Genomic DNA, 25,823 nt, shown 5'->3' with positions numbered 1-25,823 from the left:
TATTTAACCTGGTGGAGTCTCGGTTTCCTTCACTTTAAATAAGACCGCAGCCTACCTTTCGAGGTATTGTTCAGAGTGTTAAATGAAAAAGTATATTATAAAACGCTTCACAAAGTATCTAGCACAAGTAAACACTCTAATATGTGTGATACATTATTTTATATATATATTACTACTATTCATGAATATACCAAAGTATAAAACATTATCCCTTACACTAAGAGATCTAGCCCACAAAAATCTGGAGGAGACTCTTGTGGCCAGCCACTGGGTTTTCCCAAACCACAGTTTAAAAACCACTGGGCAGACCACCGTGATGTAGAGGTTTTGTATCAAATAGGGTTTTCCCCCACAGCTCCATTTCCCTCACATCTGCCTCCTCCACTAACTTTAAAATGTTATTTCAGCCTGAGGAAATGGTTATGGTAGGTGGTGTCACATACTATCACGCTACAGAATACTGAGTTCATACTATCGATTAAAACAGTACTCATGAGGATTAAATAAAATAATCTATGTCACCAAAATCTTCAACCTGATCAAAGTTCTTCCAGAGTTCCCATTTATTGACTTTAATCATCATCCTTCTCATAACAAAGGACTTGCTAAAACTATTCAAGGAAATTTGGAGATACTCTGTAAAGAATAGTTGAAAAAAAAAAAAAGCAGAAAGTAATGTAGTTTCTACTATTTTTACAGAAGCAATATCTGGGTACAACTATCTCAGAGTAAGAGACAGCCCCTCTCCCCTGAAATGCACACATACCAACTTAAGATTCAAGTTAACACTGTGTCTGTAGGAGCAATTCATTCTAAGTTTTGAACTGCCAATGGATCAATTAATTCCTAAACTTTATGATTTGTCAGGCAGAAGTTTTATATTATTTAGCCTTCCCTAAAAGATTACTTTACAGCTCATTTTAGGGAGCTGTATACTCAAGACAAGGATTTGTGTTTTAAATATGATACTCTAGTCACATTGAGATTTACCATTAACCTAATCATTCCATCAGTTCACATCTGCCTTAAAGGGGGAGATGGGGACTCCCCAAAAGGCACATGTTTCTCCATTAATGAATTTTGGCACAATAACTTTTATGTCTATCACCTGGGGCAGAGGATTACTTCACATTTGGGAAACTGAATATAACTTTATGGGTGATACAGCACTGCCTAGCAAAGGCTAAACTTTTCGCCAAGGAGGAAATAGTGAAGTAACCAAGACCTGCCAAGAACACATGTGAAAGAGTTAATGAGAAATGCCTGTGCATGTCTTTCCTGGTTCAAGGAAAAGGGCTAAATAATAAAACTGAACTAATTAGAACACACGAATAATATCAAACATCTCCAATGTTTCCCATCAAGTTTACAGAGTTTTACTGGTCTGGTGAAGTTACACTCACATCCAAAATGGTCCAGGAGCATAATTTGCTCTATAAAACCCACTTAACTATTGCTTAGAATCATATTTGAGTCATTTTTATGAAGAAAGTTATGGGAAATTTACAGAGGAAGCTGAGACTGTGCCTTCTCCAGCTCCCTAGAGATGGCTCAAAAATGTGAAACTGCTGACCTGAGAAACTGCGCCTTGGATTTTGGAAAATTTATCAAATTAGAATAAAAAGCTGACTTTGGATTCAGGTTTTAATTCACTGGCAACCTTGCAGACGTACTTCATGTTGTAGAAAAGTCAGATCATTTTTTACAAAAAGGCATTACCTACTCTGAAGAACGCTGCAGATTATACAGATTATGACACAGTTGCTTTAAGAGTTCAACTTAAAAAAAACATTACTAGCTCCATGTTTTTAGAGCAAAAAACACTCTAAGGCAACATAAAAAGTTGAGAACAAGACACAAAGAGCCCATAAAACAGATAAATCATAAAGTTACCTCTATATCCTGGATAATCTTTGGGTATAATGACCTATAAAATGAATTGGGAGGGCCATCTGTAGGTCTGTTCTTAAACAGGTACTGATCCCTGGCAAATAAAAACAAACAGATGTTACATTTTTGCACATAAAAGGGTGAATTTTATTTAAACAGGGTGCTTACAAAGATACTGTATCTTCCAAGTCTTTTGACAGTTCAGAAGCAGGATTTCTGACCATTAAATTCACACATTAGACATGAGTGTACTTTAATTTCCAGCTCTGTATCGTAATCCTAGACTTTTATTTTCTGAACACCTAACACATATTAATATACCCTTTCATTCTGTAATTTAATAAAAAGTGCTAATGTAACTTTGTGAAAAACCTTACTTGGTACACATCAAACTTCCTCCCACGAAGAAAATACAGCCCTAATCCTCACTCACACCGCAAACCGTACTCCCATCTCCAACACTCTCTCCATGCTAAGTGGGCCAGGGTATGGAGGTGCACAAAGCTATAAAGCTGGGTGTAAGCTAATGGATTATCTGAAAACTCCTGCCTGCTGTGCCTCCCGTATCTTCAACCAAAAGCAATGACAAATAGCAAAATGGCGTTATTTGACTTTCTCATATTTTCTTATCTATCTTTTGGTAATAGTATCATCACTTAACAATAATGTGAAAAGAAAACCATAAATACATAGCTTTGAAAAGCCAAATTATTCATTCAAACTACGTAATACTTCCTGCGGTTAATACCTGTAAAGGAAATACGCATTGCAAAAGGAATTATTCTAACAGCTTTAACTCCCATCCACCACCCCTCCATCCCCCCACCACTCGAGACCACTCCTCTTTCCCACCTGTTTAAAATGGGCCAACACATTTGGCAAGTATAACTGGTTATTTGAGCAGTCAAACTGACCCTATGTCCAAGAAACTTTTTTCAAGGGAACAAGCAACCCAAGAACTTACCACCCTCTTCTTTCTGAAAGCCCCTTCCATAGAGGGTCAGTGCGCACCATTCGTTCAATCAGCTTCTTCCAAAGCATTCCTTCAGAGATCACTCGCTGCCATTCTTTACATACCAGCTCTGCTGCACACAGAGACCTGGCATCCAGGTAAGAAAGAATGTTTTCTGCTATGTGGTCTAAGCCTTGCTCTACAAAATAGAAAAGGCAGTGAAGGAATGGGAAGGGAGATGGAAATGTACCAGTCACCATTTCTGTAAAGGGAAGACGAATAAAGAAATCCTGAACCAGGTAACATACTTGAGTAATATCAAAAGTTCCGCAGATATACAAGTGCATGAGAACATAAACACATATGCTTCTTTTTGATTCTGAGTTTTTAAGATAAAACTGATGACAGGGCCCCTGGCTGGCTCAGTCAGTAGTGCATGCAACTCTTGGTCTCAGGGTCATTGAGTTTAAGCCACAGGTTGGGCATAGAGCTTACTTTAAAAAAAAAAAAATATATATATATATATATATATATATATATATATATATATATATATATATTCGTGGCAACATGTAAAAGCCGATCTTAGACAGTTTTCTATTTGTCAGATATTATGAAAAAAGACTTGTTTACATTTTCTTTTACATAACACTTACAAAACTACTACAGGATAACAATTCCTCAAAATTTACAGATGAGGCACAGAGAGGTAAAGTCCTCAAGGTTTCACAGCTATAGAGTAGTAAAGCCTAGATTGCAACTCTGATCTCTTGCTCCCAAGTTGGTGTTCTTTCCCCCCCTGACTTACCATCTCTCGTAACAAATCATCCTATTAATACATGACCTATGTGAACGCCTTGGGGCCACGGAGACAAAAAAGGTGAAACACTGACACAGCTTAAAAAGCTTATGAAAAGTTAACGACAATCTAAGAGTTAAAGTCAAGTCTCCTTAGATTTATTTTTGTCAATCATTCCTTCACCTTCTTACGCAGGTAAAATCCTTAAAAGCAAGAACCATACATACCTACAAATTCTTCAACCTTAAGAGTTTATCCCACACAATGCAAGGATCCTCCCAAAGACAACCAAGATTCAGTGTCTGCCTGACTGCCATCTAGTAAAGAAATCACCGTGGTCAACACTGTGGCCACCTGCAAACTCCCACCGTGTGGATATAGGCAAGGCCTCTGTAGCTACAAAAATAAAGCTCACCCCTAGGCCTACAGCAGTGGTGGGAACACTAAACATATAGGCAGAAAATTCCAATTTCAAGTCTGGGTTCACCATGTAGCAGTTCTTTGACATGAAACAAACATTGAAATATAACTGGCTCTTGGTCTTTCACTGTTATAAAATGGTAATCACCTGTAACCATTGTCCTTTCTCACGCCACCAGTGAGAATCAAATGAAAGAATCTTATGAAAAGATTTTAAAGACAACAAGGCACCATACAAGATTAATATTTGCTCTTTCTCTCAAGATAAATAGAAGCCATGTAGCAGCACTAACTTGGCAGGATACAGGTAAGTCTTTGAATTTTCAGAGCTCAGGTTCTCATCTGTATAAGATGGGGAAATAATAATCTCTATTTTGAAAATATCAAGATGAGATGATGCATTAAAATGCTTTACCAACTAATGTCATCTTCAACTCTGAGAATGACACTTTATACTGTTGACTGTGGTTTACAAGCCTTTCATATACTAATTGTCCTACTCTGGTCTAGATCTAATACTAGCTCTGATGTGATCATGAAGACTACACCGAAACCATGATCTTTTCTTGTACATGTCATTATATGACAGTTGGTACAAAGATTACATTGCCTTTATCTAGTAGTCCTATCACAGTAGATTTCTAAAGATGGCAGTTAAATTAAAGAAATTCCTAGGCCTGTTCCCCAAAAATATCTATTTTTAAAAATTCCCCCTAGTTCTGTATCTGTATGGCTAATGGAGAGACAGAGGGCAGGAATAAATTCGTGCAGGAATTTATAGTTATCCTTGCTATAATTCACCTTTGAAGCTTGATCTGACCCCCCCATGTCAGCCTCTAGAGTTGTGATTCTGTCCTCCAGAAGAGTGGGTATTCCACACCAAAAATGTGCATGATGGTCAAATGCAGTTAAGTCTTCATCCCAAGTTCTTGGCAAACATGTTAAATGGATCAGAACCAAGGACAGCACCAATGATTCTAGATATTTCTATCCAGGCTTCCGTGGGTCCATTCATGAAATACTCACACATACCAATACTGAGCCACTGGTTCTGTAATGATCTGGATGTACTATTGTCCAGCCCACATCTCTCTATTCAGTATTTGAGTATTTGGACAAACTCTGCCCCATATAAAGACCCTACCACCTTTACCTTTTTTTTACATCATTCTTCTGACCCACTAATCTGATAACCTTATCCCCCTCCCCCACCCCAATGGTATGGCCATACTTTGTATTCTTTAACTGGTGCTTACTACATAAAGTTGGTATCACATTTTTTATTTACAAGTTGGCAAGTAGCTGATGTGCCCTTTTTTTAAAACATATATAACCCAAGTTCATTACAGAAAAATTATAAAATCCATATAAGCAAAAAATTTTTAATCCCTAAATCCTCTCAGAGATAAAGGCTCCAAACATCTGTATACTCCCTTCTAGGCTTAGGCAACTCTGCAGGGCCTTTTCAGCTGCAAATTATTTAACTTGGATAATCCATTTTAAAGGTCTGCTAGACTGTAACATCAAATTTATCAGCCAACAGCCCCCAAATACACCCACCTCTACTTCTCCAGTTTTTAAAACCAAGAAAAGTGCCCATCCCAGGGTGCTACCTACCATGCAGGGCTACCAAACACAGCTGTACAAGTTTACTGTAAAGGGCACAACTGGACCAGTAGCTCTGCTTCTCCTCAGTGTTCCACAATTCTGAAAATCACAACTACAGGGTCTGTCACTATCCCGGCACACACTATCATTAGGTCTGCTGTTTATGGGGTCTTTGGTTTCCTTTTTGTTTATCTCCATGATCATGTGCCCCTTTCTTCCATCTTCATTTAAAATCAGGGAAGTCCTGCTTGTAGCTCTCCACTGCTAGGACTAACAAATCAGTAACAAGAATTTCACATTTCAGGATCTCTCAGACCTCTACATTCATATTTTCTTGTAATGTCTCTAGTCATGAGCTAATAGATTTAGCTCTTCTCTGAATTTTTCTAATTCTGGGTACTTACCTATCTTCTAGTTTCTACACATCCTATGAGAACACAGTCACCTTTCAAGGTCTAGGTTATTGCCCTATCATCAACCAAACCCTAATTGGTTATAAACACACCCCTAACCAATTTCCCTCGTGAGTCCCCTGCTCTCTAAGAGAGGGAATGAATAGGAGACAAGAATGCTTCAGATCGTTACTTTCTCAATGCAACTTCCTCAATGACTGCAACATCCTCATGGTCTGACTATGAACTGGGAAAGTAGCATCCCAAATCTTCCACCTGCTTGGGTGGTCTAGGAGCTGTTCTCAGAAGCCTGTGCAGTTGTAACTGAGTCACTTAGGGCAAGTGATTTTTTAAAACAAATAAACAAAAACAACAAGCAACAAAAACAGATTCCCTGGACATTTTTTCTGGTCTACTGAATAAGAATCTTTAGATGGTGAGTACCAGGAATCTCTATTTTTAAGAAGTGCCACCAGATAATTCTGAAAGGTTGAGAACTACTGCTTTATAGCCATGGTACCCTTTTTAGTCCTCTTTGATTTTTTCCCCCTTCAATAGTTCACCATGAGACTATCGCTGAGCTTCTGCATAAGAAAATCTCTAACACATATTTCCTCCTCTTTCAGATGCCATCACTCCAATTCAGTAACATCTCTATGACATTTACTTTCCTCGGATAGTATTTTAAATTCATATCCCCATTCTAGGAGGCAGCATGTTTTAGTCTCTTGGTAAATGCACTGGCTGTAGAGTCAGATAGCCCGGGCTGAAGCACATCAGTTCTCCTTTTTGGATCTAAGTCTTCCATAAAATAAAAATGATATTAAATGGCTAAAGCAGATGATCTGATATAGTCTGCACAATAACCCTCTGGGACAGCTACTCTCAGTATGCTCATTTCCTGAACTACTTAGCCTTGCTGGGAAAGTTAACAGGAGGAGGTTATTAAGGAGCCAGATACAGAATTGGTTCTTGCTAAGTGTCAGTCTCTGTTCTCCTTCCCTCATCCCTAAATCCCCTTAGCTGATATCACTGGTCAAAGAAGCTAAGCAATGTTGCTCTTCTTTGTTTTTTTCTGCAGAGAAAATGTTGCATACCTTCTCTAGCAAAGCACTAAGCCCACTCTTGGTGTAAGTCTCACGTTCCCTTAAATGTTTAGGGTATAGGAATCCCACAACCTCTATCTGAACACCTTAGAAGAGCTATCCCCGGAGCCATGCAGGCCATGTAAACTTTCTTGTTTCAAGCCTATTCAGGACAAAGAAGTTACTTAAGTAAGGTGGTCCATTTGCTCCAGCTACAAAGTGCTCTGAGGTGTTAAAACTAAGCATTTCTTAGGTACCAATATCTGGCTCTCTCTGACTCTATCTTGCTGAGACCCCCATCTCCCACCACCACCCCCCTTCCCAACGCAACAAGAGGACACATTATGGTTTCAGAAAATGAGGCCAGAATACGGCACACACAACGCTGAAGAAGTGCTTCTGTTGCTAATTATAGGCACCAGATGAAGGTCTGGGAAAATTTCAATAATACATTAAAACAATTAAAAGGCACAAATTTCAAAGCTCAATATGTAAATAACACTATATCAAAATGAAACTCAACTGTATAATGTCAGTTCAATGCCCTTGACTACAGCCAGTTTTAACACAGCTGCTTAGATCATACAATTACAGTAACTTTTATTATTTTAGAAACACATTTCGAAGAGCAGCTGCAAAGAAACTTCCTCCCCCAGCCACTCCTGTGTCCCTTCCTAGTCACAGACCTAGTTGTAAAATCTGAAGTCAGAAACCTTTTGAAAGAAAAAACAATGCTGACAGCAACAGTACGTCAATGGATGCCTTTAACTTGGAATATACGGACCAAAGATTCAGACGGAATTGAACTGAAATGACACTCAGGTCACAAAGTCCAACATTTTGTTGTACCAAAAAAAGTGGAACAAACACCTACCTATATGATGTCAAGATGAATCAATTCAAAAATTAGCGGGTGAATAATTAAAACTTCCTGGCAACAAATCTTATTACCTCTGGAGGAGCAGGTGTTTCCTGCCTCTCCAGGCTTTTTTTCTTTTTTTCTTTCTTTCTTTCTTTCTTTCTTTCTTTCTTTCTTTCTTTCTTTTCTCTCTTTCTTTTTCTTTTTTTTAAAGCTACCATCTTCAGAATACCCACCAGATGTCAGGCATATTACATACATTGTTTTTAATCTTCACAATATTCCATGAAGTATTATTATTCCCACACAGAAAAGGAAACTGAGGTTCTAAAGAGTGGGCTTATATAACTACTAAGTGCAGAGGCTGGGATTCAAATTTAGGGGCTGTGTAAATCCAATACCCCAAGCTCTTTCCACTGTCATGCTGGTCTTCGGCCCTGCATCCAGCCTAAAAAGCCTTAGCTACGCCCTGGTTCTTCCCCATTTCCCAAGACCTTTGATCTAATCTGTCACATTCACAGTCCATAACGGTTTATCACCCTTACTTGGGGATAAGACAAATGAATAAACCATGGCCAGGAAGCTAAGTGTTTCCAAGTTCTTACTTGCCGAGCCACCTCACCAAAAGGATCGCCAATGCTTATCATCCTCTTTGAAGTACAATCTGCCTCTACTTCAAATGGTATAAATTTTCCCTTTAACAACAGTTCTCACAAACCACAAACTTAGCCTGCAGAAATTGACATTGCAGACTAAACATTTACCATGATTTTTAGAAAAGCATATCATAATTATCACTTTTTCCACTGAACCAAAAGGAGCCAGAGACCACAAACATTTTCCATTTTCCCTATACTGACAGGTATGATATTCACAGTAAGCATTTAAAAGCGAGAACTATAGACAATTTTTATAGAATTAATGGTTTCTACAATCAAAAGAAGTCTTAAGTTGACAGTTTCAACAGAGGATAACTTCAAACTCAAGATCATCTACAGTAAAAGTTAAACACCAAACTAGAATAGTGATTAGTAAGTTGCTCCACACATTATTAAATGTAAGTATGAACATACACATGGACCTGTTTCTTCCCTAATACTCTTAAGGCAAGGTCTGTGTTAAGGAACTAATGCCAGGTTTAATCCAAGTCTACTAGACACGAACACAATCAACTAGGCCAGCTTGTCCCCAGCTATTAGATTCATATGTATGATATATACTGACATATGTATATATGTTCAGATCAAATCCTGTTAAAACAAATGGCATTTTAACAAAAATATTTCCATGTCCCAGCCAATGGTCCATTCATTTCATGTAATATTCAATACCACAAAATTCCACTTTAACAGAGATATGGACAATACCTTAAAATTTGCTGTAATGAAAACTGAATTGTATGCAATTATACTAACCATATTTATATACATAACACATGTTCATCTGTTCTGTCCCTTCTCCAAGACCGTACACTCCCCAACAGAAGGGCTTGCCTCTCAACTACACTCTGCAAATCAAGAGAACTTCAACAGTGCCACCTCGTGGATATTCTGTGAATATAAGGTGAGTTTCTTGGCACTCTAAAATGTTTGAGAAGTAAATTACAGGCAACAATGAAATAGATCCAAAACAATAAAAAGCAAACAAAAAAAACAACAGATTTGCCTGAGAAAAATGAAGGCATAACTTCATTTAGTTAAAATCACTTATGAGGATCAGTACAATCACCACTTTAAAAACTGCTCTATCTTTTCTTGATGCGAGAAGGAACCTGAGGCCACAGAAAGGCTTGGGTGCCAGGGGTTCTGAGCGCTGGCACTGCACATACCAGAGACGCAGCACCACAGGCCCACTCACCTTACTGAAACCCACCTATAACTCCCTCTCCCCGACCCCCTCAACCTTCTTTCCTCTCATACAATTAAAACCCTGTTTCTCGCGCTCTCTCTCTCTCTCTCTCATAAGTAAAAGTAATTACTACTTAACTGGGTTGTAAACATATATTCTAGACTTAGGGCCAATTTAAGGAATTTTCCTGAGTAATCCTAACTATAATGATTTTAGCCTTTGCACTAACTTTTGAACCAGCCCCCCACCATCACCCACATAATCAACACAATAACCAAGGTGTATGATCTTTGTCATTTCACGCAATGTCTCTGATCATTGGCTTCCTAGTCTATACAATGAGAAAGAGGATTAAGGATGGCTAAGATCCCTCCCAGCAATTAAATACTATACCATTCTAGAAAGAGAGCATTCTTATTTTCTTTTCTAGAAGTACTAACGAATGAAACAGGGCAAACAATGCTACATTTCAGCATAAAAACAACTAGAGAGTCAAAATTTTCTAAGCTAACTCTCAAATATCCTTAAACACTCTCATTGTAGAAAGTAAACTAACACATTTTGGAAGAAAGATTAGAAATCTGAAGCTGGCCTGAGACCTGAGCCCAGGTCCAAATATTACCATGGAAATCCTCAGAATATGGAGTCCTGATGCACTGTAAATCACAGACAGGCTAAGGGAGGAGCTACTCTTTGAAGAGCTGTCCAGAAGCTCTGACAGGTTAGGGCTGGTGGCAGTGGCACTGTTTTATCCCTGACCATTTCTAGGTCTACCCTGGCATGGCAGTTGTAACCTCTAGACTGACCATATTAGAAGAAAACATTCTGGCTACCATTCTCTTCAGAAGTGAAATCCATCTTACCTAGCCAAATTTATATTTAAAATTATAAGAAGAGGAGGAGGAAGAAGAGGAAGGGATAAAGAGAGAGAAAAGAGAGAATGAGTGACCAAAACTCAAAGGGGGATCGAATAGGGAGAGCACAGAGGATTTTTAGAGCAGTGAAACCACTCTACAGGATACTATAATGATAGATACATATCATTATACATTTGCCAAAACCCATAGAATGTACAACACCAAGAGTGAACCCTAACGTAAAGTATGGACTTTGGGTGATAATGGTGTATCAATGTAGGCCTATGTATTATATAACAAATGAGCCACGTGATAGGGGAGTGGGGTGAAGATATGGAAAATACGGGAATTCTTTGTATTTTCCATTCAATTTTATTATAAACTTAAAACTATTCTAAAAAATAGTCTTTTTTGGGGGCGCCTGGGTGGCTTAGTCATTAAGGGTCTGCCTTCAGCCCAGGTCATGATCCCAGGATCCTGGGATCGAGCCCCGTGTGAGGCTCCCTGCTCAGCAGGGAGCCTGCTTCTTCCTCTCCCACTCCCCCTGCTTGTGTTCTCTCTCTTGCTGCCTCTGTCAAATAAATCGTCTTTTTTTTCTTTAATCAAAGTAAACTTAACCAGAGTAGTATGTGGGTGTGGGGGAGGCAGGGAAAGAGAGAGAAAGGGAGAAAGAGCGAGAAATAGTGAGGGAGAAGATGCAGAAGTAAGTTTCAAAAAAATGTAATAGGGGCGCCTGGGTGGCACAGCGGTTAAGCGTCTGCCTTCGGCTCAGGGAGTGATCCCGGCATTCTGGGATCGAGCCCCACATCAGGCTCTTCCGCTATGAGCCTGCTTCTTCCTCTCCCACTCCCCCTGCTTGTGTTCCCTCTCTCACTGGCTGTCTCTATCTCTGTCGAATAAATAAATAAAATCTTTAAAAAAAAAAATGTAATAAAGACATGTCTTCAGTTTTTCCAGTATATTTTTGCCATTCTCTACCCTAAATGTCATTTCAGGTACAAAGGAATATCTTAAACTTTGGGACACTTCTTAAAAATAAACACTGTAGGAAAAATTGTCTCATGTTTTTAAAAATTATTTATAAAGCCAAAATACAGATTATATATATAGACTATATCAAAACTAACAGCATAGCATTAACTCATTAAATTAAATGAAACAATAGTATGACTAATGACCAACACCACTAATTGCAGAAACTGCGTACATTTCCTATATAGATGCTACATTGTAACTCCTTTTCAAGTGCCATATGTTAAAATACAGTATGGGTCCCAAAGAAACTCACACTGTAGTCACACTGTACTCATTCATCCATTTCACAAACATCTACTCAGCTCCACCTAGGCCCTCGGGCTGGACATTCTTCCACTGCTCAGCTTTTTAAAAGACAAGTACAGTTACCTGGTAAAGCGGTAATAAAGTCCCGCTGCAACATGGGCTTCAGGTAAGAGTTAATATGTCCATGCTGATAATGACACATTCGTGAAATAAGGTGTTCCACAAATTCCACTTGATCTGATTCAGACCACTGGTCAAAATATTTAATACACAAGTCTTTTTCTTTTTGATAGTTTCCTTCTGATGGCCTCTTTCTGGAGACGATCACAGATGATGTTCCATTACTTATCTATTTTAGAAAAATAAAGAAAAAAATTAATTAGTTTGATAAGGAAAAGAAATCTAATTAGCATTTCATTGGAAACATTTTTTCACCCTGTGCATTTAATCTTAAAATACCAGTTATACCTTAAAGCCAAACTCATTCCTTCATTAATTCATTCATAAAGTAATTTAAAATGTCTTCAGGGCCTGTGTCCTCAAATTGGTCTCTAAAGTAAATGTCAAATTTACAGCTATTTATAAAGCTAAATGGTGTCTCAAGTCATCATTCTTCAAAGCTTATTTCAAAACCATGTGGGTATTAGATAACTAATGTTAGAGACAACCATCTTAGAAAACTTGTTCAACTTGGACAAGTAGCAATGATTGTTTTACTCCCCCAAAGACCAAAGTCAATCTACATTCATCTATGCCAATGGTTCTCGCACCTGTGTGCATCAGAGTAACAAGAGGGCTTCTGAACTCACATGTTGCCCGGCTCCACCACAGATGTCCTCATTCTATTGGTCTGGAATGCAGCCTGAGAATCTGCATTGCTAACAAGTTCCCAGGTGGTACTGATGCTGCTAGTCCAGAGAACACACTTTAGAGACCACACTTTGAAAACCACTGGTCTATCTAACAAGGAAACCTGAAGGCAATTCAATCTAAAAACCCGATCCATCTCCAAACTGTTTCCAGGGCTATCAAACTGCTGGCAAAAAAGTTTAGACTTTCAATCCCTTTTATTGATCACCTACTCCAGAAGTGACCCAAGGTAAACCACATATTCCTGAAATGATCCTTATCCTATAGAGTTGCCTATGATATCCCACAGACTCCTATGCTAACTGTACATTTCTCCACAAATCTACATGGTCCTTGCAGAAAACCAGCATACTGTTCTACAAATGAAAACTATATACACTGCGTCTGACAACAGCATTTAAAAAAAAAAAAAAAAAAAGGAATCCCTAGACTGAAAGCACAACTGCCACTGATGCTATAAGGCTCAGTAACATCACTGTTTAAAAACAAAATTACCTCCATGCTTTTGTCAAACATTTGCCAAGCTATCTGCCCATCACTCCTTTGATAGCTCCTTCATGTGTAATACCAAAACCTAGCACAGAAGAGAATTTTGGTAACTGAAGAACTAGTTACATTACCAACATGCATTAATTCCATTAGGAGCTTATCTCAGAGGTTTTACACAGAAAGAATCAAGAGCTTTGTTATCACCATGTCCCCTAATTTCGAGTGGACTGAATCCACCCCAGAAAGAAGACATCCTTCATAAATATTCATAGAAGCCTGGCCTTCCTTATTAAAATCTTATATATCACACCTGCCTGAAGTAAGTTTTTATGTCCACATTTAGAGGTATATAGTCAGAAGGCATTCAGTTCCCACCCTATTTATCTTACCAACTCCCTCTCTAGAGGATGTTTTTTCCCTCGTCATTTGGGTGAGGAAGAGCTCAATGACAAGGAGTACCACTTTTTTCCCCTTGTCATTTGGGGGAAGGAGAGCGCACTGACACTGGGTACCACCAGAGGGCAGCATTGAACAGAAATTTTTGATGCGGCTTGTAATAAGACCTCTATCTAACAGACCTTAAAAACCAACATTCAAAACAGTCAGAAAAAATGAAAATTCCTCACTGTGGTGAATATCTGCTGGTATAAGGAGCACCTTTACTACTTTTAAGTATAAGGGTGTTCACCAGAATGTTTAACACAAAAATTAGAAATAAACTGCCCAACCACACACAACTGGTTAAAGCAAATAATAATGCATCCACATAGGGTACTAGAACGTAGTCATTAAAATTAGGTTTATAACGTAAGATTTTAATAACAAGAGAACATGTGTATGAAATAATGTTAAGGAACAAAAGGCAAGATGCAGAATTGTATATAGCATTATAATTACAGTCATTTGTGTGAAGGGGAACACACAAGACAGAGTAAAGGATATGTACGCAAATGCTAAAAGTACCTAATCTTGAGAAAAAGAGCTGTACGTTTTCCTTCCTCTTCTTTCTATATTGTGTTCATTATAACTTGTCAGACTAATTACTTTCATAGCAGGTTAAATACGATGGTAACAACCTTCACTTGTATACTGCTTTATAATTTACAAAATACGTTCACATCCATTATCTCGTTTGATAAGCAAAAGGGTTACTATTTCATTTACAGAAGGGTTCCTAACCACCTAGCTTCCTTACAGCACTGGCATACCATTAACGAGCTGACTGAAAGACAGAACTTACGAAAGAAAAACCGAAAGCCAAAGTGTTAAGAGCCACTGTGAACTGAAAAATCAATAGTAAATGAAGAGAATCCTATTGGAAAATACTACATGGGAAGGAGGAACATAAGTCAGTCTGCACACACTTCCCCCAAATAGTGACAAATGCACAACTCTACAGCACATTTTCCACTTCTACTTCTAACCACCTGCTGGGACCAGAAGCATCTTCCTGGCACTGTTTTTGCTTTGTTTCATTTCATCTTCAATTTATTGGGCATACTTTATCCTTACTAACTGATCTACTCCTTTTGTTTCCAATAAAATGAAACCAGAGAATATTTTAACATTATTCTCTTCATATTTAGGTTTATTTTGCCTTAAGTGTCTTTATGAGGGAAAGGTTATTTGTACCATAATGGTTGATGAAAGGATCAAATCATGAAACTTTACATTCGATTGCCCACACCCCCACAGTGGCAAAAAAGAAAAAAACAAAAACAAAAAAACCCTGGGGAGTTGGGAGGAAAATGGGAGACTAGAACAGAGCCAGAAGAGAAGAAAACGGGAGTTTAAAAGGAAAGGGCAAAATAACAAGAAATGGGGGAGAAGGGTGAGGAGAGGGAGACTAAATCACCAACACACATACTGGTATGGCATGGTAATATTCTGGTGACAAAGGACACCACCTTTGGCTTAGCCCATGGCAATAAACTGAATATTTTAGGCTACAGACACATGAGAATCTCTGTAGTAACTCCAAAATTCTTTACTCTTCATAAGGACACTTTCCTAAGGAACAGAAGACAAATTGGGGTGAATTCTGAAACTAGCAAAAATGCACAAAGGAAAACGCTTGGCTCTTGTTTTTACTGAGGACAGGAGCTGAGGGAGCCTCTTATCTACTGTAAGTCAACTGCTATCTTATCTGTGCGTCGTCATTCCTACCTGCCAAAGAGTATTTTTCTTTGGGGACTCATCTTCATTGTGATCCTCCATAACTGAAGTGTTCTAAGGGGGGAAAAACAGGTTATTTGAATTATGCCAAGTTTTGCAAATCCCTTAAATAACTACACCAAATTATAATTTTGAAATCCCAAACTAGAATGTACCGACACAAACCCAGAGCTCTTTGGCTTGTGACTAACACACGCCATTCTGAGTCAAGAGGGTTGTGCTCATCTTCCATAAATCAGTACAGTTAGGTGTTGGACAAAAGTAAGCATAAAGTCTTTATTTATGAAGGCTGGGCATGCTTAGAAAACAGGCTAAATTAGGGGACTGGGGCTGAGGCTCTACCTCAGTGGTCACTGTTATTCTTTCACTTGTGGCAAAAAGCCCCAGAGACCCACTAAGTTCGTGATGATTGCTCAAAACATTTACTAGAATGTCTGCTATTCAGGAATCCATCCCAACCATTATCAGCAATTAGGAATGACAAAGCTCTGGAAGCCCTCTCTGCTTTTCTCTTTCCTCCCTTGATAACCTTGTTTTTCTGGACCAGCTTTACAATCTCCCTTAGCAAGCATGGTGGGTGCCCCAACTTTTTCCCTGAAGAGGAGGATGCTGGTAGCAAGTAACAATCTGGCTTGCCTTGGGAATGCATTAGCTTTTGATTTTTGTGTTTACTGCACAAAGAGGCACTGTGTAATTACTCTTTCTGGTGACCTAGTCGCTCAATAGATGCCCATTAACTGGAGATTATACATGATTGGATTTTCCCTTTTGAAGCTCCTACCTAATGGCTAAATGGAAACTTAATGAGAAGGGAAAGTGGGAGAGTTGTGCTCTGAAAGGAATAACAATTTAAGATCCTTCCCAAACCTAAAATACTAAGAGTAGGGTATAAAATTTATAACATTCCATAGTAGTATTCAAAAGGATCCTACAGATCTGTTTAACTTATCAATGTTTACACGACTCTGGTTACTGCCTTTGGGGATAAAGCCTATCTCTCAAAATTTCCATTTTTCCTTTATTTTCTTCAATTTGTAAAATGTTTGGACCCATACAGTATTCTCAAACAATTTGTTTGAAAAACCCAAAGTGGGTAATGACAGAAGAAACCCACGAACACTAGTGCTCTGTAGGTCACATAGCTAGCTCTGATGAAGGATACAGTATGATGCAGTACAGAAGTCAAAGGCCTTGAAACCAGAGAGAAGTTGGAATTCCAATCTGGCCACTCATCGTGTGTGTGTGTGTGTGTGTGTGTGTGTGTGTGTGTGTGTGTGATCTTGAGCAAGCTGTTTTTCCCACGGACAAATAAAAACCCTATAAAAGTGTTGTGGGGATTCAGACTCCCCAGCACAGTGCCTGGTGTGTAACTGGTATTCAAAAAAATCTGTTCATGCCCTGCTTTGAAGATGCTACTTTCCCCCAAATGCTATCTTTTCATACTTTTCTAACCTCAGACTTTGAGAGAATAGCTCCAGATGGCTGCATATGAAGAAAATCCACTGGCTCCCTCAATAAAATCTTATAAGCCCCACGGCGCCAAGGTCTGCAATGGGTGAAAGGGGCAAAAGGGCCAGGCTCCCTGTATGAGAAAGCCAACCACGAGCTAGAGAGGAAGGCAATGTGTCCAAGGGGTCAAAACAGGTCTAGAGTAGAGACAGATAAATGATCCTGAATGGGAAGAAGAGGATGGAGAATAGAAAAACAAAAGTAGTATTTCTCGGGGCGCCTGGGTGGCACAGCGGTTAGGCGTCTGCCTTCGGCTCAGGGCGTGATCCCGGCGTTGTGGGATCGAGCCCCACATCAGGCTCCTCTGCTATGAGCCTGCTTCTTCCTCTCCCACTCCCCCTGCTTGTGTTCCCTCTCTCGCTGGCTGTCTCTAACTCTGTCGAATAAATAAATAAAAATCTTAAAAAAAAAAAAAAAGAAGAAGAAGAAGAAGAAGAAGAGGAGGAAGAAGAAGAAGAAAGCATGACTGGAAATATGAAAAGTTAAGTACATACAGTAGAAGAAAGATGGGAAGTCCCTGCCCCCATCTTCAGGCACCGCAAGAAATGTATGAGGGATGCATAAATGTAGAGTTTTAAACTAAAAACTTTTGTTATACAGGAGTCTGAACCCACTAGAGCTATTCTGACCTAAGCTACCTAAATACTTTCCTCACTCAGGGAGGAAATAAAAGTCAGAAGTCCCCACAGACTACATAAGAAACAACCTTCTTTACAGTTTAATTCTTCCTTTCATTCATTCCAAAACAGAGAAATGGTGTTTATTTATACAGTTGAGAAAGAAACAACCCCTCTGATAAAAAAAGCAATTATTCTCTTAAGGCCTGATAAAAGAGAATAAAGATATACAATTTAATAAAACTGTATTTAATAAAGCCCTGGGGTGGCTGGAATAGCTCCCCCATCATACATACCTTTTCAACTTTTCTTATAAAGCCTTCAGGAGGAGATGCCAAAGGGAAAATGCTGCTCTCAAGCTACACTGATCAGAGGGTCATTTCCAAGGAGTATTCCAGGTGACACAAGAGATGCTCAGAGTGAAAAGGGTCCCAGGGTCTAATTAAGTGTGACAAATGCTGTATGTTCCTGTGCATGCTCTCTCCTCCCAACCTCACCCCCTCTTTTTTTCCCCTCTCCCTTCCTCTCTCTCTTTCACACCACACAGTTACAATATATCTCATTAAGATACTAAAGGCTCTGTAATGTTCTATAATTAAATCATGCTAAATTAGTTTAATCCAGCTTTCCCAAGTTTGTTGGAAATGGACATCCCCCTTTTCTATCTCTTAATAACAGTTCAGCACATATTGGCAAACACTGGACTAGGACACTAAGCATGGCATAACCCCTTCCTCCTCTCACTTCACTGGACAAATATTTCTGACAGATCAAGGAAATACCCACTTCTGCTAAGTATAATATATTCCTCTCCTATTCCCCATCTTTCTCAGCCTACAACATGGGACTGTGAGGATAAGGAGGAATGGCATGAACAGAAAATTCTCTAATAAGAGCCACAATTTTTCTTAATCACTTTGACTGTTACTCCTTAAAGATTAAAATAGACACAGGGTTACAGGTTCAAGGGTGAGGTAAGAAAAAAAACCATGAGTCTGCCAAAAGAAAAGGAAGGTATTTTCCTACATCCACACTCTCAGATGAAACCATGAGTTAAGCCAATCTGAAAGCTGAAACCCTCATTAAGTCTCCAACACTTCTGGGAAAGGAAAGTTCTTTGAAATACCAACCTGACTTATTCACTTCCTACCCTTCTCATCACCATCTCTTTCTTTCTACATTTACCAAGCAACATTACATGTAAATAAAAACGCAGACCTTCCTATTCTACTTCCAGTGAAAGACACAATCAAGGAAGAAGTAGGTAGACTTTAAGGCTTATCAACCTTAGGACTACTGACATTTGGGGTCGGATAATTCTGTGTTTTGGGGGAGCTGTCATGTGCACTGTAAGATGTTAACAGCTTCCCAGGCCTCTACATGCTAGATGCCAGAAAGCGGAAGGGGGCAGCAGCAACATTGCCTCTTCCTCTTAAGAGCCACTGCTCTAAGGGTGTGGCCTGTTTGAAGCTGTAGTTAATGAACTGCCACCTAAGGCCAGGCCTTTCTTTCTCTTCAGGCATCTTTCCTTTGGCCCCTGTGACAGTACACGATTTTTTTCAAATGGAGTCTGATATCACCATGGCCAAGTAATTCACGGAATATGTAGATATCGAAATTCTGGTATAAGATCCACTTGCCATTAAATTCATCCTTGGGAAAATTTGATATCAGGAGTTCTTTGCTAGAGACCCATGGCTTGGGGGTGTGGATAAGGGCTATAATATCTTGAAGTCATGTACAAAAGTTAGTGTGTATACACGCCTATGTCTCTGCATTAAAAAGACTGCAATGGCAAAATGACGTGGTCTACGTAGTAGCACCAACCTAAGTAAGGCAACTGCACTAACACCATCACAACAGACTACATCCCGATATGTGACATTTCAAAACTACCGAATACTACAAGAACCCAATGCTTGTTTCTTCTCTTATAAAGCCTTCAAGAGAAGATGCCAAAGGGAAAATGCTGCTTCAAACTATACTGTTAAGAGAATCATCTCCCAAGAGTATCACTGCTTAGAGCTTAGTGTACCTACTCAAAGACTCACCTCATAGAGTAAGTAGTCTGCGAAAGATGATGGGGAATAGGAGAGGAATATATTGCGTTTACCGGAGCGGTCATTTCCAGGTGATATCTTGATGCTTAGACAAAAAAGGGTCCCTGGGTCTAATAAAGTTTGACAAATGCTGTATGCTACAAAAGCACTCTCCCTTCCTACCTCCGAGGTTAAAATACACTTCACTAAGATACTAAAGGCTCAGAAATGTCTCATAATTAACAGTCAAGTTAAGATAGTTTAACCTAGCTTTCCCAAGTTTGTTGGACATGGACACCTCCCTTTTATAATAATACCTAATTTTAACAATAGCTCAGCACATATTGGCAAACACTGGACTAAGGCAATGCATGGCCTAAGTCCTTCCTCTCCCCGCTTTACTGGACCAATACTTCTAGGAGACAAAGGAAATGACCACTTTGGTAAACACAATATATTCTTCTCCTATTCCCCATCATCGTTCCCAGACTACTTACTACATGAGTATATGCTCTAAGCAGTGATGTATCTTTGCCAGTAGGTGCCACCAACTAACACAGAATATATTTCACTTGGAAAATTCTCTAAGAGTTATATAAGAGGAATAAATTTCCTATTTAAAAAAAAAGCTGCAAACCCTGCATTATGAGTTTCATGATGAGAAATGCTTATACAATGTTAAGATTTTCATACAAAAAGAATCTTTGCTCTTGAGAGGAAGCAAAAAAAAACCCTACAAGGGACCTGGAAAACATGGAAACATTCTGCCATTTTGTCTAGTGTTTTAAAATTCGGGGACTGAAGACATGACAGATATATAATGCAAAATGCTCCTAGCTAATTATAACTTTATTGGGTCTCTAACCTAGGCTTGTTTCATACATTGCCTTTTAATTTTCAGAAAAAAATAAAATGTATATATTGCAATTTTACAGAAAAGAGCTGAGGAACAGAGAATTAAGTAAGTGATTAAGAGTCACACAGTTAGTAAAGGAGATATGCAGGACTCAGACCTAGCTCTGTTCTACTCAGAAATCAATGTACTTTCCATACAGAAAAACACATCTCAGGTGTTTTCCAACTGCCAGTTGCAGCCTATGAAATTAATTTAATGGGCTGCAGCCAGCAAATTTTAATAAAATGAAATTGAATCTGGGCATTCCCCTGCCCACAACGGTAAGCGTAACAAAAATCACGAAGGGTAAATAAAAGGAATGACCAAAAACAGAACAGGAAAATTCAAATTAAAGGAAAGCAAAAGTCTTTATTGCACAAGGAGAACAATATCCAAGTCAGATCACTGAGGGACAAAGAGTTTTTAAAATCTCTTAAAAGGCATAATTTATGAAGAGGTTAATGTGAACTTTTACATACTGACCATAAAATTCCACAAACTACATCAAGGAAAAAAGTTACAATTTTTTTTTTAATCTTTAAAACACCCTTTTGTCTTTGACAGATCAAGGAGACCAAACAAAAGAAGAGAAAGAACACTTGACTTTCCACGGGACATTAAAAAAACAAAAACCCAAAACTGATAGAGCATCCTGGGCCACAGACAAAATCTGAAATAGCCAAGTAGAAATATCGACATCTAGTTTACCAGTTACCATGTACCATAAATTCCAAAGATAAACAGAATAATGACTGGCACAAACAAACCAAACGCCTTTGTGTTGTTATTGTTAACCCCTAATCTAGCCTAAAATGCTCCCCCCTTAAACCTAAATCTTACCAACACATTGCTGAGAAATGAGATCACTGAAGAGGCAGAAACATTCATTTGGAAAAAGAAGAGACAAGCTTGTCCAAAAAAGCAGTCCCTTCTCTCACACTAATCTTAAAACTCAGAAGGAAGAGAGCCACGAACACATCAATGCATACACGACTTTTTAAAAACAAGAACTCTAGCCACCATTAAACACAGCTCAATCAAAAACCTTCTTGTCCCTCCACACAAATATCAAAATATAAGAACAAACCAGTTGTTTTCTTTCTACAATATAATTAAAATAAAAATTAATTAAAAATGTAAATTCCCTGGGAGTTTGTCTGAAACCACTGCTGCATGATTTCTATAATGTAGTAAGTTTTGTTCCACTTTATCTAACTCGCAGTTCCATTCAAATGTCTAACTAGGTATTTGGCTGTTACTGACATCACATGACAAGATCACACTGAAGTGTCTGGAAAAATGAATACAGGGTAAAATTTTTCTTCCTTTTTTCACCACCAATTATTTTTTAAAAGAGGAGAATGCTTATATTATTAGATATTAAAAATATTTTTAAGCTACAATAATTAAAGCACTACTTGGCAAAGCCAAGATCAATTAAACAAAATAGAAAGTCCAGAAACAGATTCACTTATACTTACAAATTTGTATATGATAAAGTTAGAGCTTTGAATTGGTGAGAAAGGATAATTTTTTAAGAAAGTATTAAAAATAAAAGCTAAAATGCTACCTCATATTACATTCCAATATATACTATGGATAAAAAGAATCAAGTGTGAAAAACTACAACCATAAAATTACTATAAGCAACCATACAGGAGTTTTTAAATATTTATGGAACAGGGGAAAGGCTGTCTAAACATGATACCAAACACAGAAATAAATGTAGATTTGATTAGATTTAAAAAATTCAAACTCACAAATGCTCACAATCAATAAAGTTTAAAAACAAATACACTGGGGGAATATTACAACGTATGATAAATAACTTCCTACATAAAGATTTCTAATAAACAGGGAAACCAAAACTAAGTTCTTTTTTTTTTTTTTAAGATTTTATTTATTTATTTGACAGAGATAGAGACAGCCAGCGAGAGAGGGAACACAAGCAGGGGGAGTGGGAGAGGAAGAAGCAGGCTCACAGCGGAAGAGCCTAATGTGGGGCTCGATCCCATCACGCCGGGATCACACCCTGAGCCAAAGGCAGACGCCCAATCGCTGTGCCACCCAGGTGCCCCCCAAAACTAATTTCTTAATAGGCAAATAAGCAAAGAGAAAGTACAGATATTTCTTAACAAGAAATTTAAATGGCCATTAAAAATGAACACATAAAACAACAAAAAAAAGAGATGCAATTTTTCACCTACCAAAATAAGCAACTTTTATTTCTATATACTGTATAGGAATTGGGCTCTCTGGTTAAGATTATAATTGTTATTTTTCAGAGAATATTTATCAATATGTAACTTCAAAAAGTACTACATAACACTGGACATAATTTAACTTATAGCAACTTATTCTAAGGAATTATAGACCTATATAGCATAGTAGCTACAATAATTTATAACATGGGAAAACAGAAAACGATGTAATATCCAACAGTACAGACATTTAAAAATATGACAGGAGAAATTTTTAGTTCTTTTAAAAAACACTTCTACAAAAGTACAATATAATAAAGGGCTTAATTCTCAAGTGTAACTAGTACTCAGACCAACATAAAGAACATCATGAGGGCCCCAAATATTTCTCTCATATCGCTTCCCTCATATTACCACTCAGTCATTAATGCCCAAAAGTAACCACTATTTTTTAAATATCACCATAGAGTCATAGATTCATTTTTGAACTTTAAATAAACAGATTCATATCATATATACTCTTTTGCTTGACATTATGATTTGAGAGATTCTTAAATTCAGCAGCAGTTCATTCTTTTTCAAGAATTGCTATATATTATCTCAAAAATTATTTATTCATTTTACTGCTAATGAACACTTATACTTTTGGCATTGAAAATAATTCTGCCATGTCTGTTGGTGTACATGGGTATATATTTCTGCTGGGTCTATAGAAGGGGTGAATGGCTAGGTCATAAAGTAGATACACTACCAACTTTTCCAAAGTAATTCTATCTAATAATCACTCCCAGGCAGTGTATGTGAGTTCTAGTTGTTCTTTACCAGGTATGGGGTGTCTTTTTTTGTTTGGTTTGGTTTTCTGTTTGTTGTTGTTATTGCTTACTTTTAACATTCTGTTGGTTGTACAGTAGTATACCTCTCTCTGGTTTTATCTCCATTTTCCCGATGACTAATGATGTTGAACACCTTTTCACAAATTCATCAGTCATTCGGATATCTTCTTTTGTAAAGTGACACTTTAAAGCTTTGGACCAGCTCTCTCCCTAAGTGGGCTAAGCTGATCTCTAAAAATGGTTCACTATTCACTTGCCCCAGAAAACCCAACAAAATCATGCAAATCAAGAGATTTAAATCTTCAAGTTCACTTTAAAAAGACCTGTGAAACTGCCCAGGCCATCAAAGGTATGCATATCCACTAAAAAGCCCCCAAGTATTGGAAGGATGAACTCGACAGAAGCGTGTGCCACTCCATCGCTACAGTGGTAGCGTAGAGTGTTCGGTGCGCCCAGGCCAAACAGTGGGGCTAGACATAGGGCTGGTGGCCCAAAAAAGTACTGAATTTTTACCGCACGTGCTTAAAAACGCAGAAAGTAACGCCGAACTAAAGGGTTCAGGTGTACATTCTCTGGTCATTGAGCACATCCAGGTAAACAAAGCCCCCAAGATGTGGCGCAGAATTTACAGAGCTCATGGTTAGATTAATCCACGCGTGAACTCTCCCTGCCACATTGAGATAATCTTTACTGAAAAGAAGCAAACTGTTTCTAAATCAGAAGAGGCAGGTTGCACAGAAGAAAAAGATATCCCAAAATAAACTGAAGAAACAAAAACTTATGGCTCAGGAATAAATATGGCATAAAATAAAAGCAAATTAAAAAAAAGCTTTTGACTATTTTTTAATTAGTCTTTTCTTAATGATATTTATAAATTCTTTATATATTCTAGAATACAGTCCTTTTCCAAACATGTTTATTGCAAAGGTCTTCTTTTAATCTGGAGTTTAACTTTTTATTCTTTTAATGGCGTCTTTTGATAAAGAGAAGTAATTTTAATGAAGTATAATTTATCCATTGTTTCCTTTATTATAATTTGTGATTTCTATGTCCTGCTTAAGAAATATTTCTTCTCCTAAAGTCATAAAGATTATCTCCCATGTAGTAGCCTATAAGTTTTTACTTTACCTTTTACACATATATCTAAAATTCATCTTTACTAATCTTCATGGAAAGTAGAGGAGTCAGGATTCATTATGCTTTTCAAATTGCAGTTTGCAACCCGCTGTGGTTTACAATATCAATTTAATGGATAACCAGCATTTTTTTAAAAAATGAAATACGGGCGCCTGGGTGGCTCAGTCGTTAAGCAACTGGCTTCGGCTCAGGGCGTGATCCCGGCATTATGGGATCAAGCCCCGCATCCGGCTCCTCCGCTAAGAGCCTGCTTCTTCCTCTCCCACTCCCCCTGCTTGTGTTCCCTCTCTCGCTGGCTGTCTCTCTCTCTCTGTCAAATAAATAAATAAAATCTTAAAATAAAATAAAATAAAATAAAAATAAAAAATGAAATAGAAAAGAACACAGTGCACATCTTCTATGTCATCAATTCTAACACATATTTTTCACATATTAATCTCTGAAATTGAGATATTTCTTATAATCAATGGCATCTTACAATTAAAAATAGTAGGATTTTTTCTGACTGCTATGTAAAATAATGACATATCTTACAATCCATGCTTAGATTTCTTTTTTTCCTCAAGATTTATTTATTTTATTTCTTTATTTGAGAGAGAGAGCGCACAAGTATGAGTGGGGAGACAGGGGGAGAGGGAGAGAATCTCAAGCAGATTCCGTTAAGCAGTCAAGTCAAGCACAGAGCCCGACGTAGGACTGGATCTCATGAACCCGAGATCACGACCTGAGCCAAAATCAAGAGTCAGACACTCAACTGACTGAGCCACCCAGGCATCTCCATCTGTCTTATATTTCACAATGGAATACAGTATACATTGGGGTAATTGTAGGAGTGTATGTTATGTTCTACACACACACATACATATATAAAACATACACATAAATACATGTGTGTGTATATATATAAAAATTACACACACCAACACGTGCTCACATGTACTAGATCTAAATGTAAATTTCTGTTGTTCTTCTAAACATAAATTTTATTTCTTGCTGTGAAAATACTTAAAAACACCGAAAACCCCTGGTTAAGGTATTAAAGTACAATGAATCCCATACTGCAAGAG

The 25,823-nt window shown here is 38.0% G+C and overlaps 1 protein-coding gene across 6 annotated transcripts in view; it reads right to left on the bottom strand.

Annotated features, from left to right (window-relative positions):
* The window catches only part of FBXW11 (F-box and WD repeat domain containing 11), a 117,932-nt gene that overhangs the window by 27,224 nt on the left and 64,885 nt on the right, over positions 1 to 25,823 (bottom strand). For 4 of the 6 annotated variants that reach the window (XM_087867809.1, XM_045792106.2, XM_045792103.2 and 1 more), the window contains 4 exons: positions 15,517 to 15,579; positions 12,115 to 12,340; positions 2,855 to 3,041; positions 1,894 to 1,984 (listed from right to left, as the gene is read on the bottom strand). In XM_087867809.1, coding sequence (XP_087723935.1) covers positions 1,894 to 1,984; positions 2,855 to 3,041; positions 12,115 to 12,340; positions 15,517 to 15,579 — 567 coding nt within the window. The remainder of the gene's footprint in view (positions 1 to 1,893; positions 1,985 to 2,854; positions 3,042 to 12,114; positions 12,341 to 15,516; positions 15,580 to 25,823) is intronic. The other 2 variants (XM_045792104.2, XM_045792107.2) reach the window with 1 other exon arrangement.

The sequence above is a fragment of the Ursus americanus genome, chromosome 15, assembly GCF_024610735.1.
Source record: "Ursus americanus isolate L20-20 chromosome 15, mUrsAme1.1.p, whole genome shotgun sequence".
NCBI classification, from domain to species: domain Eukaryota; kingdom Metazoa; phylum Chordata; class Mammalia; order Carnivora; family Ursidae; genus Ursus; species Ursus americanus.
The sequence above is the reverse complement of the archived record's forward strand: the minus strand, read 5'-3'. Positions and strand labels throughout refer to the sequence as shown.